A 19,712-nucleotide genomic window follows, 5' to 3' on the forward strand; every position below is an offset into this window, starting at 1 on the left:
ACTTAACATTTAAAAGCTTTCTACTTTTTTTTTGAAAAAAAAAAAAAAGATTTATTTATTTATTAATACAAGCACTGGGTACAGTCAGAAGCACGGGAGGGTGAGAGAATTCACCAGAGCCAGAGCTGGGAACAGAACAGGCAGATTGACGAAACACATTGCTGAGGGGAGCAGTGGGTGTGGCAGGAGAGGTCTGTCGCACCACGTGGGACCCTCTCCAGGGGCCAGGGATCGAACCAGCACTGGAGAGGCTGGGGGCAGCTTCACAGCCCAGCACTCAACCACTGCGCCACCAGGGGAGTCCCAGCTTTCTACTTTTGACAGCAGTTTTAAGGCAATCTGAATTCAGCTAACTGAAAGACCCAGAACATATCAGTTTTAGTAATCTTTAACAGTAAAAATCTACCCCATCTTTTAAAAATATGCAACATGAGAAGCCTTGAAGTGGATTTTGGTAATTCCTTGTGATATTCTAATGATCTCTATTTTGTGATAGGAAAATTTTTTTGTTGATAAAGTATATCTAACTAAGAAAGACAGTGTGGAGTTGGGTAAAAACTCTATTTGAACCTCAGTTGTAATATTTTACTAGTTTTCTAACCTGAGGCACAGTGTGTTATCTCTTCCCTATCAACCTTAGAAGGGCTGCTATGGCCTGAATTATGTCTTCCCCAAATTCCTATCTTGAAGCCCTAACCCCCAATTGTTAGGAGCTACTTATGGTTAAATGAGGTCACAAAAGTGGGGTCCTAATTTTATAGAATTGGTGATCTTATAACAGAGAGGTCCCTCCACAGTCAAGTACCAAATTAAGTATCAGGAGAGACAAGAGGCTTTCTACACGCCAGGAGGAGAGTCCTCGCCAAAACTATATTGACTGGCACCTTGATCTTGGACTTCCCAGACTACAGAACTTTAAGAAATGAATTTCTGTTGTTTAAGATACCTGTTTAAGGACTTTTTTTTATGGCAGAGCAGATTAATATGATTATTCTTCTAATCAAATGAGATTAAAGTACTTTGAAGAATAAAGGTGTATCCAAATGTAAGTGGCTATTAGTCATCTGATTTTTAATTGCTTGCAATAGAATACAAGCAACTTAAAGCAAAAATTACTTTAAAATATTTCAAGAGCCCTTTAACACATCTGTATTGTATTGATGTTCCATTGCTGTTTTCTGGGTCCAAGTTTTTCCTAATAAAGAGCAGGTCCAAAGAAGCCTGGAAGTCCACTGACCTGAGTAAGAATATGACCTAGGTAGGAAAAGCATGTACTCTTACTTAAAACAAGTGTACTTTGGGACAAAGAAAGCAACTATAGATGAGAAGCACTTGTCTTTGTTTTTAAAGGCATGTTATATTTCCTGTATGCTTTTATTGTTCTTCTAGAAGTCAATGCTAAAAAGAAACTACTCAAATCCACCCCCTACCCCAATGAAAATTTCTTTAGCTGTCTCACTAGTCTCTTGTTCACTTGCTGAGAATGCTTTCCTTTGTTCTGTTGTGTGAATGCCTGCAATTTAATTATATTTAATAACTGCCTGTTCAAAATTTATTGGTGAGTTACACAATTTTAAAATAGATGAAAAGATTATACAATATTTTGAACTCACCATAGATTTATATTAAGGTATGTCAAATATTATATTACTTTACATTTACTGGGTATCAACAGTCTATTAAACTGTTCCTAAAATTCAAAGATATAGACGTATGCCCAGTGGTCAAAGACAGATCCTCTATTTACACGTGCCCACTAAAGGGCTTCTGTGGACTTTATCAACATGCTAAGTATTTTCTGAATACAACAACTGAATTTCTGCATTCCACATGAAGTATACTTGACAACAGATTACTCCGTATACCTAAATTTAAGGAAAAAAATTCTGCCTAACAATCTCACAGATGGAGGAAAAAAAGCTGTTATCATGTTTTAATTTCTTATTCAGGAGGACCAGAGCAGTCTCCTTGAATGGAGGAAACACTGTTTTAGATTTGAGGTATGGGAGTAATTGGTACTGAACAGTCATTTTAGGAGGAAAACAAGTAAATAATTTACAGTCAAATTGTATATATGCCACGGTATCTTACAGATTTTTAAAGTAGTTTTGATATCAAAGCAATCAGACAAGGCTATGGCAATGACAAGATAAATAAATAAACCTTATTCTTACCTATCCTGGACACCTATAACATATTAATTGTAAAAATAGTGAATCTCGGGCCTCCCCAGTGGCGCAGCAGTTGAGCGCTGGGTTGCAAAGCTGCCCGCAGCCTCTGCAGCGCTGGTTCGATCCCAGGCTGCTCCCCGGCCACCAGAGGAGGGTCCCATATGGCGCGTAGACCTCTCCTGCCACCCGCTGATCCCCTCAGCAGTGTACTCTGGTCTTTCTGCCTGTTCTGCTGCCCGCTCTGGCTCTGGTGAATTCTCTCACCCTCCCGCGCTTCTGACTGTACCCAGTGCTTGCATAAATTTATGAATGAATGAATGAATGAATCTTAAAAAAAAAGTGAGTCCCCGTTATGGTATATTTATTTTATTATTTTTTTAAAATTTATTTATTTATGCATACAAGAGCTGGGGTGTAGGCCAGAGTTGTGGGAGGGTGAGAGGATTCACCAGAGACAGAGTGGTGAGCAGAACAGGTGGATCCACTGAAAATACACCGCTGAGGGGAGCAGTGGGCAACACAGGAGAGGTCTGCTGCGCGGTGTAGGTCAGCAACCTGGCTGGGGATCGAATTCATGCTGCAGTGGCTGTAGATTGCTTCACAGTGCTGAGACTTAACCCCTTGTGCCACCAGGGAGGCCCTGGTATATTTATTTTAAAATAATATATGATAACTATCTAGACAAATACAACTGCCAGACAAGTCAGTTTCATATTGTTCTATGGACTGGGAAGCTATTGTTTTTCTCACCTAGTCACTATTTCATGTGAAACCCTTCTTGTTATTCTACCTAATTAAAAAATTGACTTCTACATTTTCACTATTTTTTCTTCTTTAATTACAGGGACTGCACATAAAGGAGAGTTAGAGTAGCTACCTATTCCTTAGCTGAAAGGTTGTATCTTACGGTCAAAGGGAAAGCAACATAAAAATAAGTAGTACCATCCCCAAAGTCAGTGTTAAAAGGAATATATAAAATATTCTTTCGTTTTTGTGGCTGCCTAAACACGGATTGATTGATGCTTCTGTGGTGATTCTGGTTTTAAGTCAGTATCTGACACTAAAGAGACCATACTATATAAATACCCATTATAGAAAATGAAATAAGCAAAATTACTTAGTGGTGTTGGGTACGGGGCAGTGAGTGGTGACTAGGAGTCACAGGAGACTTCGGGTGCTCATTAGAGGGCATGTTTACTGTGAAAATCCACCACGCTATACATTTAGGATCTTTGTACTTCTCTGCGCGTATATTCTCTGTATTACACTTCAGTACACTTCTTCTGCATTATACTTCTCTGTGTTACATTTCAATAAAAGATTTAAGGGTAGTGTACTGGGACTCTAATGATACAATTTTTCACAGAAATAAGAAAAATTAGGGGAGATAAGAGTCTCAAATAGGCTAGGGTGATTAACTCAGGGGAAAACCGAATCCCTCAAGAACTGTATAATGAACAGGGAGTACATACAAGTAAAAGGTGAATCTAAATGGGGAGGGGAGAGAGGAGGTGACCAAGATCCTTTGTTGAGAGGCAGGTGTCCAGGGAATGGGGCAAGAGCAACACCCGACCCCCTCCACTATTATTACAAGGAAAGAGCACAAACAAATCAATGTTGTTGTTTTTTCAACAATGATCTCTGCTTGTCCACCATTGTAGTTATAATTAGAAAACTTAATTCATCCCTAGCCCTTAAAGTAACTCACAGGAACCCTGTAATTAGCTTTGATAATTGTCTACTAATCAGGCATGGCATCTGCAAAACAGATAAGTTCCTTTTCTTTTGAGTATAACATTATAAATATTTTTGTCTATTACAATGAAATATTTTAATAGATATATGAAAATGTAAATTCTACCTCAAAATTCTCCTGTTAATATAACACTACTAAAAGTGTTGCGAAAACAGACTTAGAAAGTCACTAAATTAAAGGAACAAATCCAAGATGTAAATCTGAAATTGTAGCTACAGAATGGTAATAAGTGGAAAAAAAAATCTAGACATTTACAAAGAAAATGTATTGCCTAGCATTTGGTGTACTCTATTTTGAATCCAATGACACTACACAATTCCTAATTCTTTTGAAGTGTATGGGTTCAACATTTTTTACACTTTCTAGTAGCAATAAGGTTCAGTCATTCATTCACACCCTGTGTTGTGCTTGCAAGCTTAGCCAAATATGTAGACAAGAAAAAAATTCAAATACACATACATATAGAAAGCATATATAGATTCTTGAGGACTATAATGATAAAATCAAATAATTTATGTGGTTACTTGAAAAAGAATCTTTCAACCTTTAGAAGTTTAGGCCCTTCTGACCTTGTGTTCTATTGGATTTGTCTGACAACAAGAGGTGAAAGAATTCTGTGGCTCCATTGTCTCAACGGTGGGATCTAAGAAAACACTGGCAGGACTCATCAGAGAGGTTTATGAGCCTGCAATTCAAAGAGATTAAAAGGAAAATCTAGGGAGATTCTTTCACACTGAAGAATAACATTAAATAACGATTAGCAGCTTGGTTCAGTAAAGCTTACTAGAGCTCTCGCTGGGTCATTCACAACTTTCTAAAAGAGGAAAGGTTTTTTTCAGCTCCATTTGGGAATCAAATATTTCTTACTTCTTACAAGACAATGGAATTCCAGTCTTTTAAAACTTCCTCCTAATGATAGTAAAATTTCTAAAACAACTCTTTGCTGTCGAAATAATTACACTTCCTAATCCCAAGAAACCTTTTCTAACTGTAGCTACAATTCAAATAAATAAGTAAAAATAAATAAATAACAGCAACAAAAAGCTATAGAGGGAGGAATTTAATTTTATTCATTATAGCTGAGATTCCTAAAAGTCTCATTCAACCCCATATTGACCAACAGATCAAGTCCATCTGCAGCTCTGTCCCTACCATTCATTCCTGTGTAGCAATGTCATGCTACTCAAGTGGTCAAGTCCCCAGAATGCTCTCTGTTAGCCATTAGTCCACTGGTTTATTTTCATGCCACTGAAAATACTTAAAGTTTATTTCAACCTAAGGTTATCTATGTGTGTTCAGTTAAAAACAAACAGTAGTGTTTTCCTCCAGGTCTACCCAAATAATTTAAACAATTATCTTGTTCTTTAAAACCATTTCAGTATACATAGTTCAAGTTTTCATGTCGGAACTAACTTAAAGGTAATCAGTTTCCTTATCCTGTTCTTGGAACAGTCTCTACCTTGATAAGAAGAGATTCAGGAACAAGCAACATTTAATTTGAAACCTGCTCATTTAATCATAAACTCCACAATCCTTTTCCTAGATGAAATTAAGAGTGCAAAGCCTGCCATATTGAAGAAAAATTACAAACTTGGGAGTTTAATTACGGACTAGAAGAACTGCAGTGCTTTGATAACTGAGTATAAACTCGGTGCTGATGAAAGGTACCAAATGAAACCTTGAAACTGAATTCCATGCTTCACTACAGGACAGGTAGAGCAGCAGACACAAGCCTGGTCTTTCGTTCTAAGGCTAAAACAAACCTTGTTCATGACAATTTGTAACTAAAAATAGCAGGTTGTACACACCTATTCAAAACTATTCAAGCCCAGAACAGTGATTAAAAATGGCTTTGAATTCTTAGAGAGAATGGCTCTGAATTCCCCTCTATCAATTACTAGCTATGTGACCTTAATCAAATTACTTATCATATCTGAACCTAGACTTTCTGAAAAACAGATATTAATATCGCCTCCACAAAGTTGTTAAAAAATGATTATAAGACAATTACCACAGTTCTAGTTTCAATAAAGGCAGCTGTTTTAACTGTTACTATATCACAATACTTGTGTTGACCTGTCAATTCCAGACCATAACAAACGGACTAAACACCAATCCATTATTAAGAAGGAAAAAACCTCCAGTACCACAGTGTAGGAAGGCAGCAACTCTTGACGCTGCCTGGATTTCTAAGACTGGTATTAAGTTTGAAGTACTTTGCTGATATTGGTCCCATTAAAAATGACCCATTATTATTAAAATCATTGGTTATATAATTAAGCTTTGGAAAATATCAAACACAGGACCAAAAGATGGGACTCACAAGAGGGAAAAATCAGAATAATTAATTTGTATATAAAATTCAGTGGGTAGAATTGAAGGATTAGAATGTTAGGGAAGGCTCTTTGTAGGGAGTTGGGGGGGAAGAGAAGAGAGGAGGATTTGAGTTGGACCTACAGCAAAGAATAAGTGGTGACGAATATAATGGATGGATGTTCTAAGTAGTGACAAATAGCATGAGCAGATGTATTTATTCGCAAACCCCTAAATGGACCAGGGGAGAAGAGTCACATTAGTTCTGAAATTGGACATGAGGTTGGAAAAGGTTAAGAGCTTCTGCTCCATTTAGATTCCAGTGACTGGGTAAATGTTTCGTTGAGGGTTGGTGGTTATAAAAGTTTTTAAACGAGGAAGTGAAAATAAAAAAAGCTAAGCCAATCACAATGTAAACAATGTGGGAGAAGGCTAGCAGCATGGAAATAACCTGAATGTGTTATAATCTGGGCATGGAGTGTGGTAGCTGTGAGAATAAAAAGATCACATAAATAAAAAAAATTAAAAAGTAAAACATTGAAAAAGAAATGTCAACACTCATTTCAAATTCATTGGTTGTAATTTAACAAAGTAGAAGCAATCAGGGTATCATATGAAACTAAGATTTCAAGTCTGAGGAAGATAAAGCAATGAGAAATGACCCAGTTTAGTGTTGGACACACAGATTTCAATTGGGTCGAGTAGAAACTAGGAGAGAGGTTATAGGTGGTGATAAAAACTTTCTAAAATCCTAAATCTCTATTTAAGTTAAAACTTCCAATATGTCCAAGTATACCAGAATTATATCTATAATTCTATTCATAGTTTTCTATAATATTTGAAAATAACCAAATTTTTATTCCAAATCATTGAGAAATTGTCTTAATATATTTTCATTGCAAAAAACAGTTACTTGCATTCAAATAATAAGAGTAACAAATAATGTTAACTGTCACCTTCGTGTGGAAATAAGATGGAGCAGAATCTTCACAGAAATTTTTATCATACTCGCTTCTTCCTCTGAAGAAAATGCCAGTCCCTAACTGTCTAAGTGGATTTTCTGCATCATTTCACATACTTACTTTTCCCAGAAACAGTCACCAAAAAAAATACCCCCTGATGCTTATCTGCAAGTTTTACCTGAAGCGCATTTTTATAGCCAATTTTCAAATTCCTAAAATGAAATGGAAATACCCTTACAATCATAAGTGGAAACCCTATTGTGATCAAAACAAATACTTTGTAAGGGTCAGTTTTAGCACACAGTTTAATATAAATATCTATTGGCTTAATGGCTAAAGTCATTCCTATCAATTAACCCAAATTTACATTATCTGCATTTAAAAGTATTATTTCCTTTCGTAGGGAGTTAATCAATCTTTAAGATCAAATTGCTTTTCAAGAAAGATTCTTATTTTGAGTTTAAGAAATAACATGTTAATTCATTTATAGGATACATGCATCTTAAGCTGTGTTCCTCAGTTGGTCCAAATTTTTGCTTACCTACTATTCTCAGAAATTTATCCTAATCAATACCAGAAATGATCCTTTATTCCTACCTAAGGGAGAGTAGCTGATTAACTTTAAGTGAAAAATAACTTTCCAATGTCTCAAAATTCTGAGCCAGTCTGTTTTGAGTATTTAAGTATTTGGCCAATTGAGTAGAATGAAGAATTCACATTACCAAAATAATTCATTAATAGAGAGCCAACATACATCTTAGTATAAAATAATATATCAGCAAGGATTTCAAACACAATCCACTTATTTTTTTAACAGCATTAATTTGACTGATTTCATTTGAAGACAATTTATTCCTCTTTAGGTCATAGAGAAGTAACCTATTTCAATACTATAACAGTCTCTAAAGCCACTGGCACATCAGGTATCTGTGTGAGACATTACCAAGTTATTGCAAGAGCCTTCCTATTTTCCCATGAGATGCTTTCTGTTTTATAATGTGTTTAATCTACAAGAAAATTCTCCACAAGAAAATTTAGGCACCAAAATCTATTTAAAAGATATTATAAATGTAAACATTTTGTAAATCCTGGAAAGATTTTTCCAAAGTGCTCCTCTGGTTGTCTGAAATCCAAAGCCTAATCTTGAGTAACTACATGCTTTTCAAGGGAACATAGGAAGCAGTCTTTGAAAACATCCTTAGAAACAATACGGTAAATATGCCAACTGGAACTAATTGATTAAATTCACTAGCTGACATTGCTTTCAAAATGTATATCTGGGAACTGAATATTACTCATTTTTTAGATTTGCTTTTCTTCAGCCTGGTCAACATTGCCCTAAAATGTCAACTAAGTACATATGGGAGTAGGGAAGAAAAAAAACCCATGTAATATACTTTAGCTATCTGCCCCAGGCTTTTCCTTGATTTAAAAAGAATACATTTGATAAATTCTTTTGTGAAGCAAAGAAATATGGATGTCAAGGGCTCCTTTAAATGATCTTTTAAAGAAATAAATGGTTGTGCACAATATCGATGTGGTTTTCATTACAACAGATCAACTCTGAGTTGTGAAATACAAGAAGGCATTCAACATCCATCAGCCAATAAAACACCTCCTGCCTCCTTCCATATTACAGAGCCCAAATTTATTTTATACTGCAAGTTAATGGAGGACAAGAAACAAACTTATTTAAAGTACAATCTATTGAAAAGAAAGTTCTATAATGAACTATCACCACATGCAAAAGGGTTCTGTATAACAAAGCTATTTCTATGACCCCAGGGGGTGCCCCGGGGAAAAAAGTGCTTTGACCTGGTTATAACAGATTCTCTCTCTCTTAGTAACTTATCCTGCTCTTTAACAAATTATCACTCTCAAAGGTTTTCCTTCTATCAAATCCAAATCCTCACGGTTAGAAGTTCAAGTTCATTTCCTTCTTTTGAGGAGTCATTTATTGAAATGTTGATTCAAAAAAAGTGACAACACAAAACTAAGCTTTTATGAAATTTTTAAAAGAAATCTAAAATGGCCAGTTTAATTTGGGTAACGGACTTCTCTACTTATCATCTAAACGGTAAACAATCTCAATTTGAAACTGAAAACATTCTCACTTTTGGATTCTCTAGCCAAAAAAAAAAAAAGGGAAACATTTAGCTTGTAGACTGAGGTCCGAAATAACATGAAAAGTTCTATTTCTAATGTCCTTTTAGTATGCAGCTCAATTCAGTATTTACCTGCCTGAAAAATTTGCAAAGTAAACTGACATTATATAAACTCTAAACAGAAGATCTGCCTACATATCTGAATCATGAATGAGGTCCAACTTTTACTGTACTTGTTTTGTCTAAACTTGGCTGTGAACTGATCAATGATCTACATACAAGAATCCCAGTGATATAGTGGAGTACATAGCTGCTTCCTTAAAACCAAGGGGCTCAAAGCACAAAAGAAATTACCATTAAAAACAAGTGCTTCAGGGCCTCCTCCTGGTGGCACAGGAGTTGGACACAACCTATGAAGCTGTCCTCAGCCACTGCAGCATGAGTTTGATCCCTGCCAGGGAGCTGCCCACATGGCACAGCAGACCTCTCCTGACTCGCTCGCTGCTCCCCTTAGTAGTGTATTTCAGTCAGTTTGCCTGCTCTGTTCCCTACTCTGTCTCTGGTGAATCCTCTCACCCCCACCCCGGCCCCCGCACCTATGGCCTGTACCCGAGCTCTTGTATGCATAAATAAGTGAATCTTAAAAAAAAAAAGGCATAAAACAAACCAAAACAAAACAAAAATCACAAGGGCTCCAGTATTTAAACAAATCATTTACGAAGTCTAGGTATCACAGCACAATGCTTATTAAGGAATAATATTACCAGGGGCCTCCCCGGTGGCGCAGCGGTTGAGCGCTGGGTTGCGAAGCTGCCCGCAGCCTCTGAGGCACCGGTTCAAGCCCCGGCTGCTCCCCGGCCACAGGTGGAGGGTCCCACATGGCGCACAGACCTCTCCTGTCGCCCGCTGCTCCCCTCAGCAGTGTACTTCGGTCCTTCTGCCTGCTCTGCTCCCCGCTCTGGCTCTGGTGAATTCTCTCACCCTCCCGCGCTTCTGACTGTACCCAGTGATGTATAAACAAAAAAAAAAAAACCCAAATAAATAAATAAATAAATAAAACATGCCTCTATTAAAAAAAAAAAAAAAAGGAATAATATTACCAGTACAACTTCCTCTGAAAATAAACATGGATATTCTTTCTATATGTACCATTGGCTCTATCCTCTAATGTGCTTTACCAATAAAGTCTTATTTCTCAAATCAAATTGTCATAACTTTAGTAGTAGGAACCTTGAAATCATTTTGTGTGGTTTGATGATAGGCCAGAGCAGGGCATGGAAGGAGTCAATAATCAACTATAGAGACAGCAAGCTTTTATCAACACATGCGAGTCAATGCTGAACCTGGACAGCTATTGCAGAGTGCAATTGAGTGTTTTCCCCACAGGCTATAACTGATTATTGACTCTCCCCATTAACATGTAGGGTGCATATTGAATAAAAGGCTGAGGGACTCCTATCCCTCGGCCAGTGCTGAAAGACAGACTATCACTTCATGTAACTGCAGTCCATGTGTGACAAACCTGACCTACATTTCTCCCTTTCTTTTCCACAAGAGCTTGTCACTGTTTTAAGAAGCAATTTTCTGAAATGCATATAAGAAATGACTTTTAAAACTTCCTAGGAGATGTGTAGTCCTAAAATATCATTTATAGTAATCTCTTAAGGAATAGTTTACCCAGGTGGTAATCATGAAACCCAGCCTAAAATATGATCAGAGACAGAAAAGATGTTATGATGTTATCCTATATAGTATCTTCCTTTAGAATGTCATTTATACAGTATTTAGTCTTAAAAGTGCTACAGTTAAAATTTTAATCAGTACATAATTAAACTTAATAAAAAAGTTTTTAAATATATAAAACAACAATTAGGAATGTATAATTAAACATTTTTCATTAGTTATAAAAAGTAGCTTTCACAGCTTCACAAGAAGACAGCTCCTAGTAGTTTTGTTAACTTCTCAATGGATACACAATAATCACTACTAAGAATAGGGCATAATTAAAAACAATGATGGAGGGGAGGAGTACAGAAGACAATAATAACTTAGTGCAAATGCTGGAAAATGCTCCCCAGGAATGGCTGCAGATTGTGATTCAGAGGTGCCAATGTGCTGTGGCTCCTCACCACAAGTACCTACCGAGGCGCTGCAGGTCATACTCTTTTTTTGTCTCTTCATTCCCTAGAATTTTCCATGCTTGATCAATTTCGATGAACTTCTGTATACATTCCTCCACTGTTTGTGCTGACACATCTGCACTTTGTTTATCTGGATGATACTGCCAATCAAAAATAAGGGGGGCAGTGAATAGAGAGGATTGGGTGGCGGTAGGTAAATTTAAAAAAGTGTACTCTGAGCTTTAGTTAAGAGAAGGTAATGAGGAGACGAAAACTAAGATGCCAAGGCAACCAGACAACAGTGTTGGGCACAGGAGACAACTGCCAGGTTAATTAGACCACTGGAGTAGCTATAAATCCACCAGTGACATGATCTGTCACAACGTGCAAAGACAGCATTTTCTGGATAATTTGCTAATGGAATCACTGGTCTCATGGACAATTTACCTAGAGAGGATGACTAACACAAACAGAAATAGGTACGTGCAGAGGAGCAGGACATGACAAAAAAAAAAAAAAGCACAAACTATTCAGAGGCTGAAGCTTTCCTAATATAATGTGCTTGGCTTTAGATATCATTACAAATAGACTCCTAGGTTTTTCTTTGGAAATTAGATTGCACAATCATCATTTAAAACAAAACATCTTTCATCTTCTAACTCAACCTGAAGATTTCTTAAATTATAAATCCCCAAATATAAATGTTTACTGAAAACTGGCTATTCTAGGGCAGATTTATAAGAAAGAACTTTAAAAAACTCAATAAAAAATTCAAATATAAACTAATTCATTGGTGAATCTTACCTGTATCCTCTAAGAAAATGTTAAGATTATTTTCAATGTCAATTTTTTCTTTAATAACATTTCATCAAAATCAGAAAATCTTATGCCAATTCATCAATTTTCAAATGCTAATGTAAATGTGACTTACTGGGAACTTTACTTATAGTATACCTTCCTTTCTTTCTATGTTCTCTCATTTCTTTTTATCTATACATACTTCTGAAAGAATCTCTATTTCATTTACTATTCAGCAGTCTCTAAACAAACAAGTAAGGAAAGTTTATCTAAATTTACAGACATTTCTTAAGTAAGCTGGGAGTAACACCAATAGATATTCAGGTATGTAATCCTTACACTCTGAAGAAATAAGGAACCACTTGAATGTATTCATTTATAATTTTCAACTAATAATTTTACTCTGAACACTTTATCAAATACATTGCAGAACATAATTTTAAAACTTCAGGAATTTCTTTTGAATTAGAATAGTTTCCCCCCTTTATTTCTAATACTCCCCTCTCCAGTTTTAATAACAGGCAAATTGCCATATCCATATTTTAAGACATGAGTGTTAGTTCACATATTCATCCATTAATGGTACAACTGTATACATTCTTTCATTAACTGTTTTATACACACTGAAATAGCACAAAAATTTAAAAGTACATGTCGTGATTATTTAAGTCGCTAAGGCCAAAGTTAACCAGTAAATTGTAACAAATAACACGAAGTCAAATGACTTCAATTTTCAATCCAGAATTCAGAAAGTATCCAGTTTGTAATCATAAAGTAGATTATTTTGGCTTTGAAAGTGGATCCATTTTCATGCTGAAATTCCCCACACTGATGATCCTCACCAGCAGAGCAAAAGCCATTGTGATATTTTGGTTGCATCAGAACAGATAAACATCTTGCATCATCTTGCATGCTGGGAGAAAGATTACAGGGAAACAAAGAGGCTTCCATTTTTCCTTTTGGCAAATTCTAACTCCTTCTATGCTGACTCTATCAACACTTAAATATTTAAACTAATATAAAGTTTCAATTACAGGTCTATTAGTAAAACAGTGTTATTATCATGCACATTCTTAACTTTAATATCTGCAATGAGATTCTTACTGCCCATGAGAAACCAAGTCCCTAATACGAGGTTCTGAGATTTTCCAATTCTAAAGTGAGTGTTAATTTTTTCCCCCTTAATATTTCTGTATCTGACACCTCAGAAGGAGGCTCAAACATTCATTATCATTCTATATGACTACAGTCATTGTCTTTATGTTGTTAGGGCTTATTTTATTCTTTGCCTTTTTTTCTTTAATCTTCACTAGTTCAACCTTCCTACTTTTTTCTTGTGGGTGATAACAGAATTTTCTTTTTTAAAAATAATTTAATGCATCAATAACATATACACAGTTGTTATCAATTGAACTTTGCCTCCAATGTATTTCTAAACAATACTAAACACTATTGTACTTGCACCGATTACACTGTTTTGTTTGTTTTAAACAACAATGACATACAGTTACTTGACAGCCCAAAGCTGTTCTTAGTCATTCACTGATCCAAGGAAAGATATGTAAAATTTAAAGCATTATATATATAGGGTCTTACTATATAACTGAGAAGCCAGAAGCAGCCACACACACCAAACACTTGTATGTATTCCTTATTTTAGAAAAATGGCAGCTAAATCATAAACACAACAGGGAATTCTGCAGAAACATTCTCTAATCAAAAAGAAAATACTAAAACACTAAGGAACAGAATAGATATGTACTAACATCAGTGTGGCCAAGTTCATTTATTTTAACTAACATCCGTTTTCTTCCAGCACTAAATTGAAATTCCTTTTGTTGAAAATGGAAGAATTTAAATACATGAACACAAAGAATGCAAAATCAGTAAATTTTGCAGCAAATGAAATTCTAACTAACAATGTGATCAAGAAAAAAATACCAGGAAATATTCTGGAATACACCAAATGAATGATGTAAAATACTTCTACACTGAAAATTCACGAAAGCCACTGAAAGAAATCAATGAAGACCTAAATAGAAAAAAAAATAAGTTCATGGGTAGGAAGAACATGTCCATTTTCCTTAAACTGATAGATAAATATAATGCAATTCTCATCACAGTTCCAGAGGGCTACTTTGAAGAAGCAGACAGGATATTTATATTTAGTAGACAGAATGATTATCATATTTACATGGAAATACAAAAGATCTAAAACAGGCTAAGACTCTTGAAAAGGAAAAAGTAAGAGAAATCAATTACCTGACTTTAAGAGTTATAAAGTTACAGTGATTATAGTACTGGCATAAATAAAAACAATCAGATCACTGGAAAGGAATAAAGAGCCTAGAAATAGACCCTAAAGACACAATCAGTTCATCTTTAACAAACGTGCCAGGACAATTCAAAGGTAAATGGATAGTCTATAACAAATGGTGTTGGAACAACCCAATGTTGATATGGTAAAAAATTAACCTCAATCCCTATCACATTCAATACACAAAAATCAGCATGAATCGTAAACAAATACAAAACACAGAACCATAAAGTTTTTTTTAAAGACTTTTTTAAAATTTATTTTTGTGTAGAACTGAGGTGAAGGCCAGAGCTGGGGGCGGGGTGGTGAGAGGATTCATCAGAGACAGAGCGGGGAGCGGAACAGGCGAATTTACTGACATACACTGCTAAGGGGAACAGCACACGAGATAGAGGTCTGTTCACCTCTCCACATGTGGGTTAGCAATCTGTCTGGGATGGAACTGAGGCTGCAGTGGTGATAGTGCTGAGACTTAACCCCGAGGCCACCACAGAGGCCCCAGAACCATAAAGTTTCTAGAAGGAAATACAAAAATTATTTCTGGTCTTTGGAGTGGGCATAAGTTGCTTTGACAGAAAAAAAAAAAGCAAAAACTATTTGATGCAAAATTAATAAATTGAATTTCATCAAACTTCAAATCTTTCTGTTCATCTCTCCCATGGATTGGAGATGAGGGAAGGAACTGACTAAATACTTACCTAACAAAGATCTTGTATCCAGATTATGCAAAACCAAATCTTATAAATTCATGTTAAAAAATATATCCAGGGCCTCCCCGGTGGCGCAGCGGTTGAGCGCTGGGTTGCGAAGCTGCCTGCGGCCTCTGCGGCGCCGGTTCGATCCCCGGCTGCTCCCCGGCCAGCGGAGGAGGATCCCACATGGTGCGCAGACCTCTCCTGCCACCCGCTGCTCCCCTCAGCAGTGTACTTCGGTCCTTCTGCCTGCTCTGCTCCCCACTCTGGCTCTGGTGAATTCTCTCACCCTCCCGCGCTTCTGACTATACCCAGTGCATGTATAAACAAAACAAACAAACAAATATAATAAATAAATAAATAAAAACATGCCTCTATAAAAAAAAAAAAATAAAAAAAAATAAAAAATATATCCAAAAAATTTTTTCCAAAAATCTTCCAAAAACAGACACTTAGGAAACAGTGCTCAAACTTTTTCAAGAGTTGTCAGGAAACAGTTTGTTTCTGTTCATATTAAAATGGGTAAAATAAAAAAGACTGGTAATACCAAATGTTGGAGAGGAAAGGGATTAACAACTCTCATTTGTTGTTGGCAGGTTAACTATTTAGCAATTTCTTATAAAGTTATACATACATCTATTCTGTGGCCAGTCAATTTCACTTTAGATATTTTTCTGAGAGAAAACATAAAAATGTATGTCCACAAAAAGTCTTATTAAAAGATGCACCAACAAAACATAACAGCCAAAAACTGGAAGCAAAGGTCTATCAATAGGAGAATGGAGAAGCAAATTATAGCATGTCCACAAAAAGAATTCTATTCAACAACAACAAAAAATCCACAAAAACCCAACAACTATGATAGACTCAGTAATATATATAGATCAATTCTAAAACATTATTTCGAGCAAAAGAAGAAAGAACAAAAAAGCATATACCATATGATTATGTTGATAGGAAATTCAAACTCAGACTAAATTAATCCACAGTGAGAAAAATCAAAAGTTGGTTTCCTGGTGACATCAGGTGGTATGAGTTCACTGAAAAGGGTGTGGGAAATTTTCTGGAGTAATTAAACTGTTATATATTTTGTGGCAGTTACATGGTATCAAATATCTCCAAACTGAAGACTTACCATCTATTCATTTACCATTGTATGTTACCACATCTCAATAGAAAAACATCTTTAGAAATGTCTACATTTTTTAAAAGGAATTTAGCAAAAGCTTTCTAACCATAAAGGAAATGCGAGACATTTCTTCAAATATTAATACAGAAAAAGTACAATAAAAACATTGAACAATAATGAAAAGACTAATAGGAATTGGTCAAAAGTTTGAATAATAGACTAGTTTATGGAAGTGTAACTTTATTACTTTCAAGTACATATAGCAACCTCCATACATTTTAAAACATTTAAAAAAGTTAAGTATTGTCAAATAGAGAACTAATGCATACAAAATTAAAATATCAAAAAATAATTCAAAATTCTAAGAACCTGCCTAGTAATTAATTATTGCACTCATACAGAGGTATCTTTTTGTAAAGTTTTAGCAAATTGCTTTTTATAATATTCCCAAAATGACTTGACATTCATAGGATATATGCTTTTTAAATTCCTATGTCTTTTGCCATTTGAGGAAGAGAAAAATGAACAGAAACACAAGATTAAGAAATAGTTTTACATAAAAATATGAGACCACTCATGATACCAGGAGATATCAAAAAATGATGCCAAGATTGATACACACATATTATCTTTTTCATAACAGATGACCTATCTAATTGGTAACCAACACACTGAATATGAACTCAATTCTGACTAGCTGAGATTTTATAGTAATGGCTTGTTTGATATGAAACATTTGATTTTGATTTTAGATTTTCTCTATATAACACATCCAAGAGCTTTCTAAACTACTAATACTGGAGTGACTATCACAATGTGTCTGCCCTATGCTACTCAAACTCAGGTTTTCAGTGTCAGCATTATCTTTTTTAAAAAATTAATTTATTTATTTTCTTACATTGTGGTCATTTTTTTATAGTTACTGTTCCCCTTAGGTGCAGTATCAGCATTATCTGAGAGCCTGATAGAAGACAGCCCGGTCTACAGAGCTGGCCCTGAAATCAATGTTTGCCAAATTCCCCAGGCAATTATTAGGTATGCTTAAGTCTGAGAAGTACACCTAGTCTCAGCAGCTTTAAATATGGAATTAAATTCAAGTCAGAAAATTAGTGCTCCATGAAAATTTTCTGTTGACAGGTGCATCCTTCCAAGCATGTATAAAAAAAAAAAAAAAAAAAAAAGAGGAAAAAAAATGATGAGTGACACTGCTCAATTGTTAACCTATAACACCATGATGAAAATTACATTACGCATTCCAAGTCAGAAATTTTTTGATATTTGATACCTTTTGTTCACTAATCATAAATGCCAACCTCTTTATTCCATTGTTTGCACAAATGCCAACTCACTTCAGTGATGAAGAAGCTGATGAAATCTGAACGTGCCAGTGGTTTCTGAACCTATTGATTTTTTTTTTTTAAGAAATGAGGGGGTCATAATTTGTATCTGGCCTCAGCTACTGAGCACAGTGGTGTCCACTGATAAATTTAACAGAGACATGTGTTTTTGCTACTTGAAGGGGAAAATAATGTTTAAGTTGTGAAAAGACCATAATCCAATATATTGTGAAATTCTACCAATTTCTAAAAGGCTTTAGTGAAAATTTATATATTCATGACCTCCAAATGATATTTCCTATTGGCTAAGCAACATATAAAGTTGAAAAGAAATGCTATTTTTTGAAAGTAAATGCATAGGAGAGTTTCATGGTAAATTGCCCACCATACCATAATGTCATATTTCAGATCACCTAAATAGTGGTCCATCTGCTTTAATGCCTTTCTAACATTCCTTTTAAAAGAAATATTGCTTTTTAAAAGAATTATTTGAATAATATATTTGCTAATTTGAATACAAATTTCGGGAAGTGATTAATTAATCCTTTCATACACTGTTGTGATTATGCTATTTTGATTTGTAAAATATTGACTGAAAATAGGAAGTAACCATCCAATCTGAAAAGGACTCTGGACAAATATGATTAAACAAAACTTCACAAATATATTATGTGATCTACCAATATCAACTCAGATGACAGAGACTGGTTTTTCTCTATCAATGATGATTTAGTTTAGGATACCAGCTCTCTCTCTCTATGTTCAAACTTTTTTGAACTCTAGAACCAAATTCCAAAATGCCTTCTAAAAGGTATCTTATCAACACTACAAATTTAACATGTCAGAAATCCGAATTTATCATCTACACTTTAAAATTAGTTCCTCCTCTTGTTGATTTCTTGTTCTGCTAAAATCACCAGCACAATCATTAAATGTTGAATGAATGAGGGAAAGATAAATTTCCTAATAATTCAGGCTATAGTACCTCTTACCTAGTCTCCAGCAATCATCTAGTAGTTCTCCAGTCGACTTACCTGTTTCCAAATTCACCTGTCTTAACTTACAATCCTGAACATGTCATTCACCAGCACAAAAATTTTAATTTAATTTAAACCCCGTGTTGGGGTTTAAACAAGTGCTGAAGAGGATGTGGCAAATGAAGACCCTTATTACACTGATGGTGGGATTGTAAACTAGTACAGCCATTTTGGAGAGTGATCTGGATTTACTTTAAAAAACTAAAAATGTAAATACTGCATGACTCAGCTATCCCACTCTGGGCATCTGTCTATCCAAATAACATGAAACCATCAATGCAAAAAATGGAAGTAGCCTAAATGCTGACTGGTAGACGATGTGGTATATTCACACTATGGAATACTATTTAGCCACAAAAAAGATGAAATACTGCCATTTACAGCAAAATGAAGGGAATTCAAGAGAAGAATGTATAGTAAAACAAGTCAGAATGACAAAGACATATGTTGCACATTTACATAGAGGATGATTTGGTATAGTAAAATACTTATAAAAAAAATAGAAGACATTAACAAATGAAGTGAGAGTTTTGAGGCAGGCAAGTGAGTTCTCTCTCAGCCAAATGGTAAACACTATGCTGTGGAAGAGCAGTTTTCTTCTGTCATATTGTAATACAACCAACATCCATAAAAACACTCTAAAGAAGGACTTCTCTAGGAAAGAGATAAATAGGGAAGCCAGAAAAGAGTCTAATTTCCTTAGATGCAGGAAGCACCTAACTCTTAATATTTCTCCTTAGTCTTGTTTACTGAAACTGGTGATGGTTATAATCCTCCCACCAAATGTACAAAAGTTTAGGATGATGGGGGTGGGGGATAAGGGAAGGCTGTCCTTGTATCATAAATCAGAACACATGGCACAATTCTTATCAAAATCTTACCTCCAGCAGCCTCCCTGGTGGCGCAGGGGGTTGGGCACAGCACTATGAAGCAATCTGCAGCCTCTGCAGCACGAATCTGATCCCCTGATGGCCA

The 19,712-nt window shown here is 35.4% G+C and overlaps 1 protein-coding gene across 1 annotated transcript in view; it reads right to left on the bottom strand.

Moving 5' to 3' along the window:
* Positions 1-19,712, bottom strand: part of DNAJC24 (DnaJ heat shock protein family (Hsp40) member C24) — a gene marked incomplete at both ends in the record, with an annotated part of 38,631 nt that overhangs the window by 4,261 nt on the left and 14,658 nt on the right. Inside the window, one exon of the mRNA XM_084229200.1 lies at positions 11,450-11,588. Within this exon, the coding sequence (XP_084085326.1) occupies positions 11,450-11,588 (139 nt within the window). The remainder of the gene's footprint in view (positions 1-11,449; positions 11,589-19,712) is intronic.

Source organism: Talpa europaea (assembly GCF_964194135.1).
Source record: "Talpa europaea genome assembly, chromosome: 1".
Taxonomy (NCBI): Eukaryota; Metazoa; Chordata; class Mammalia; order Eulipotyphla; family Talpidae; genus Talpa; species Talpa europaea.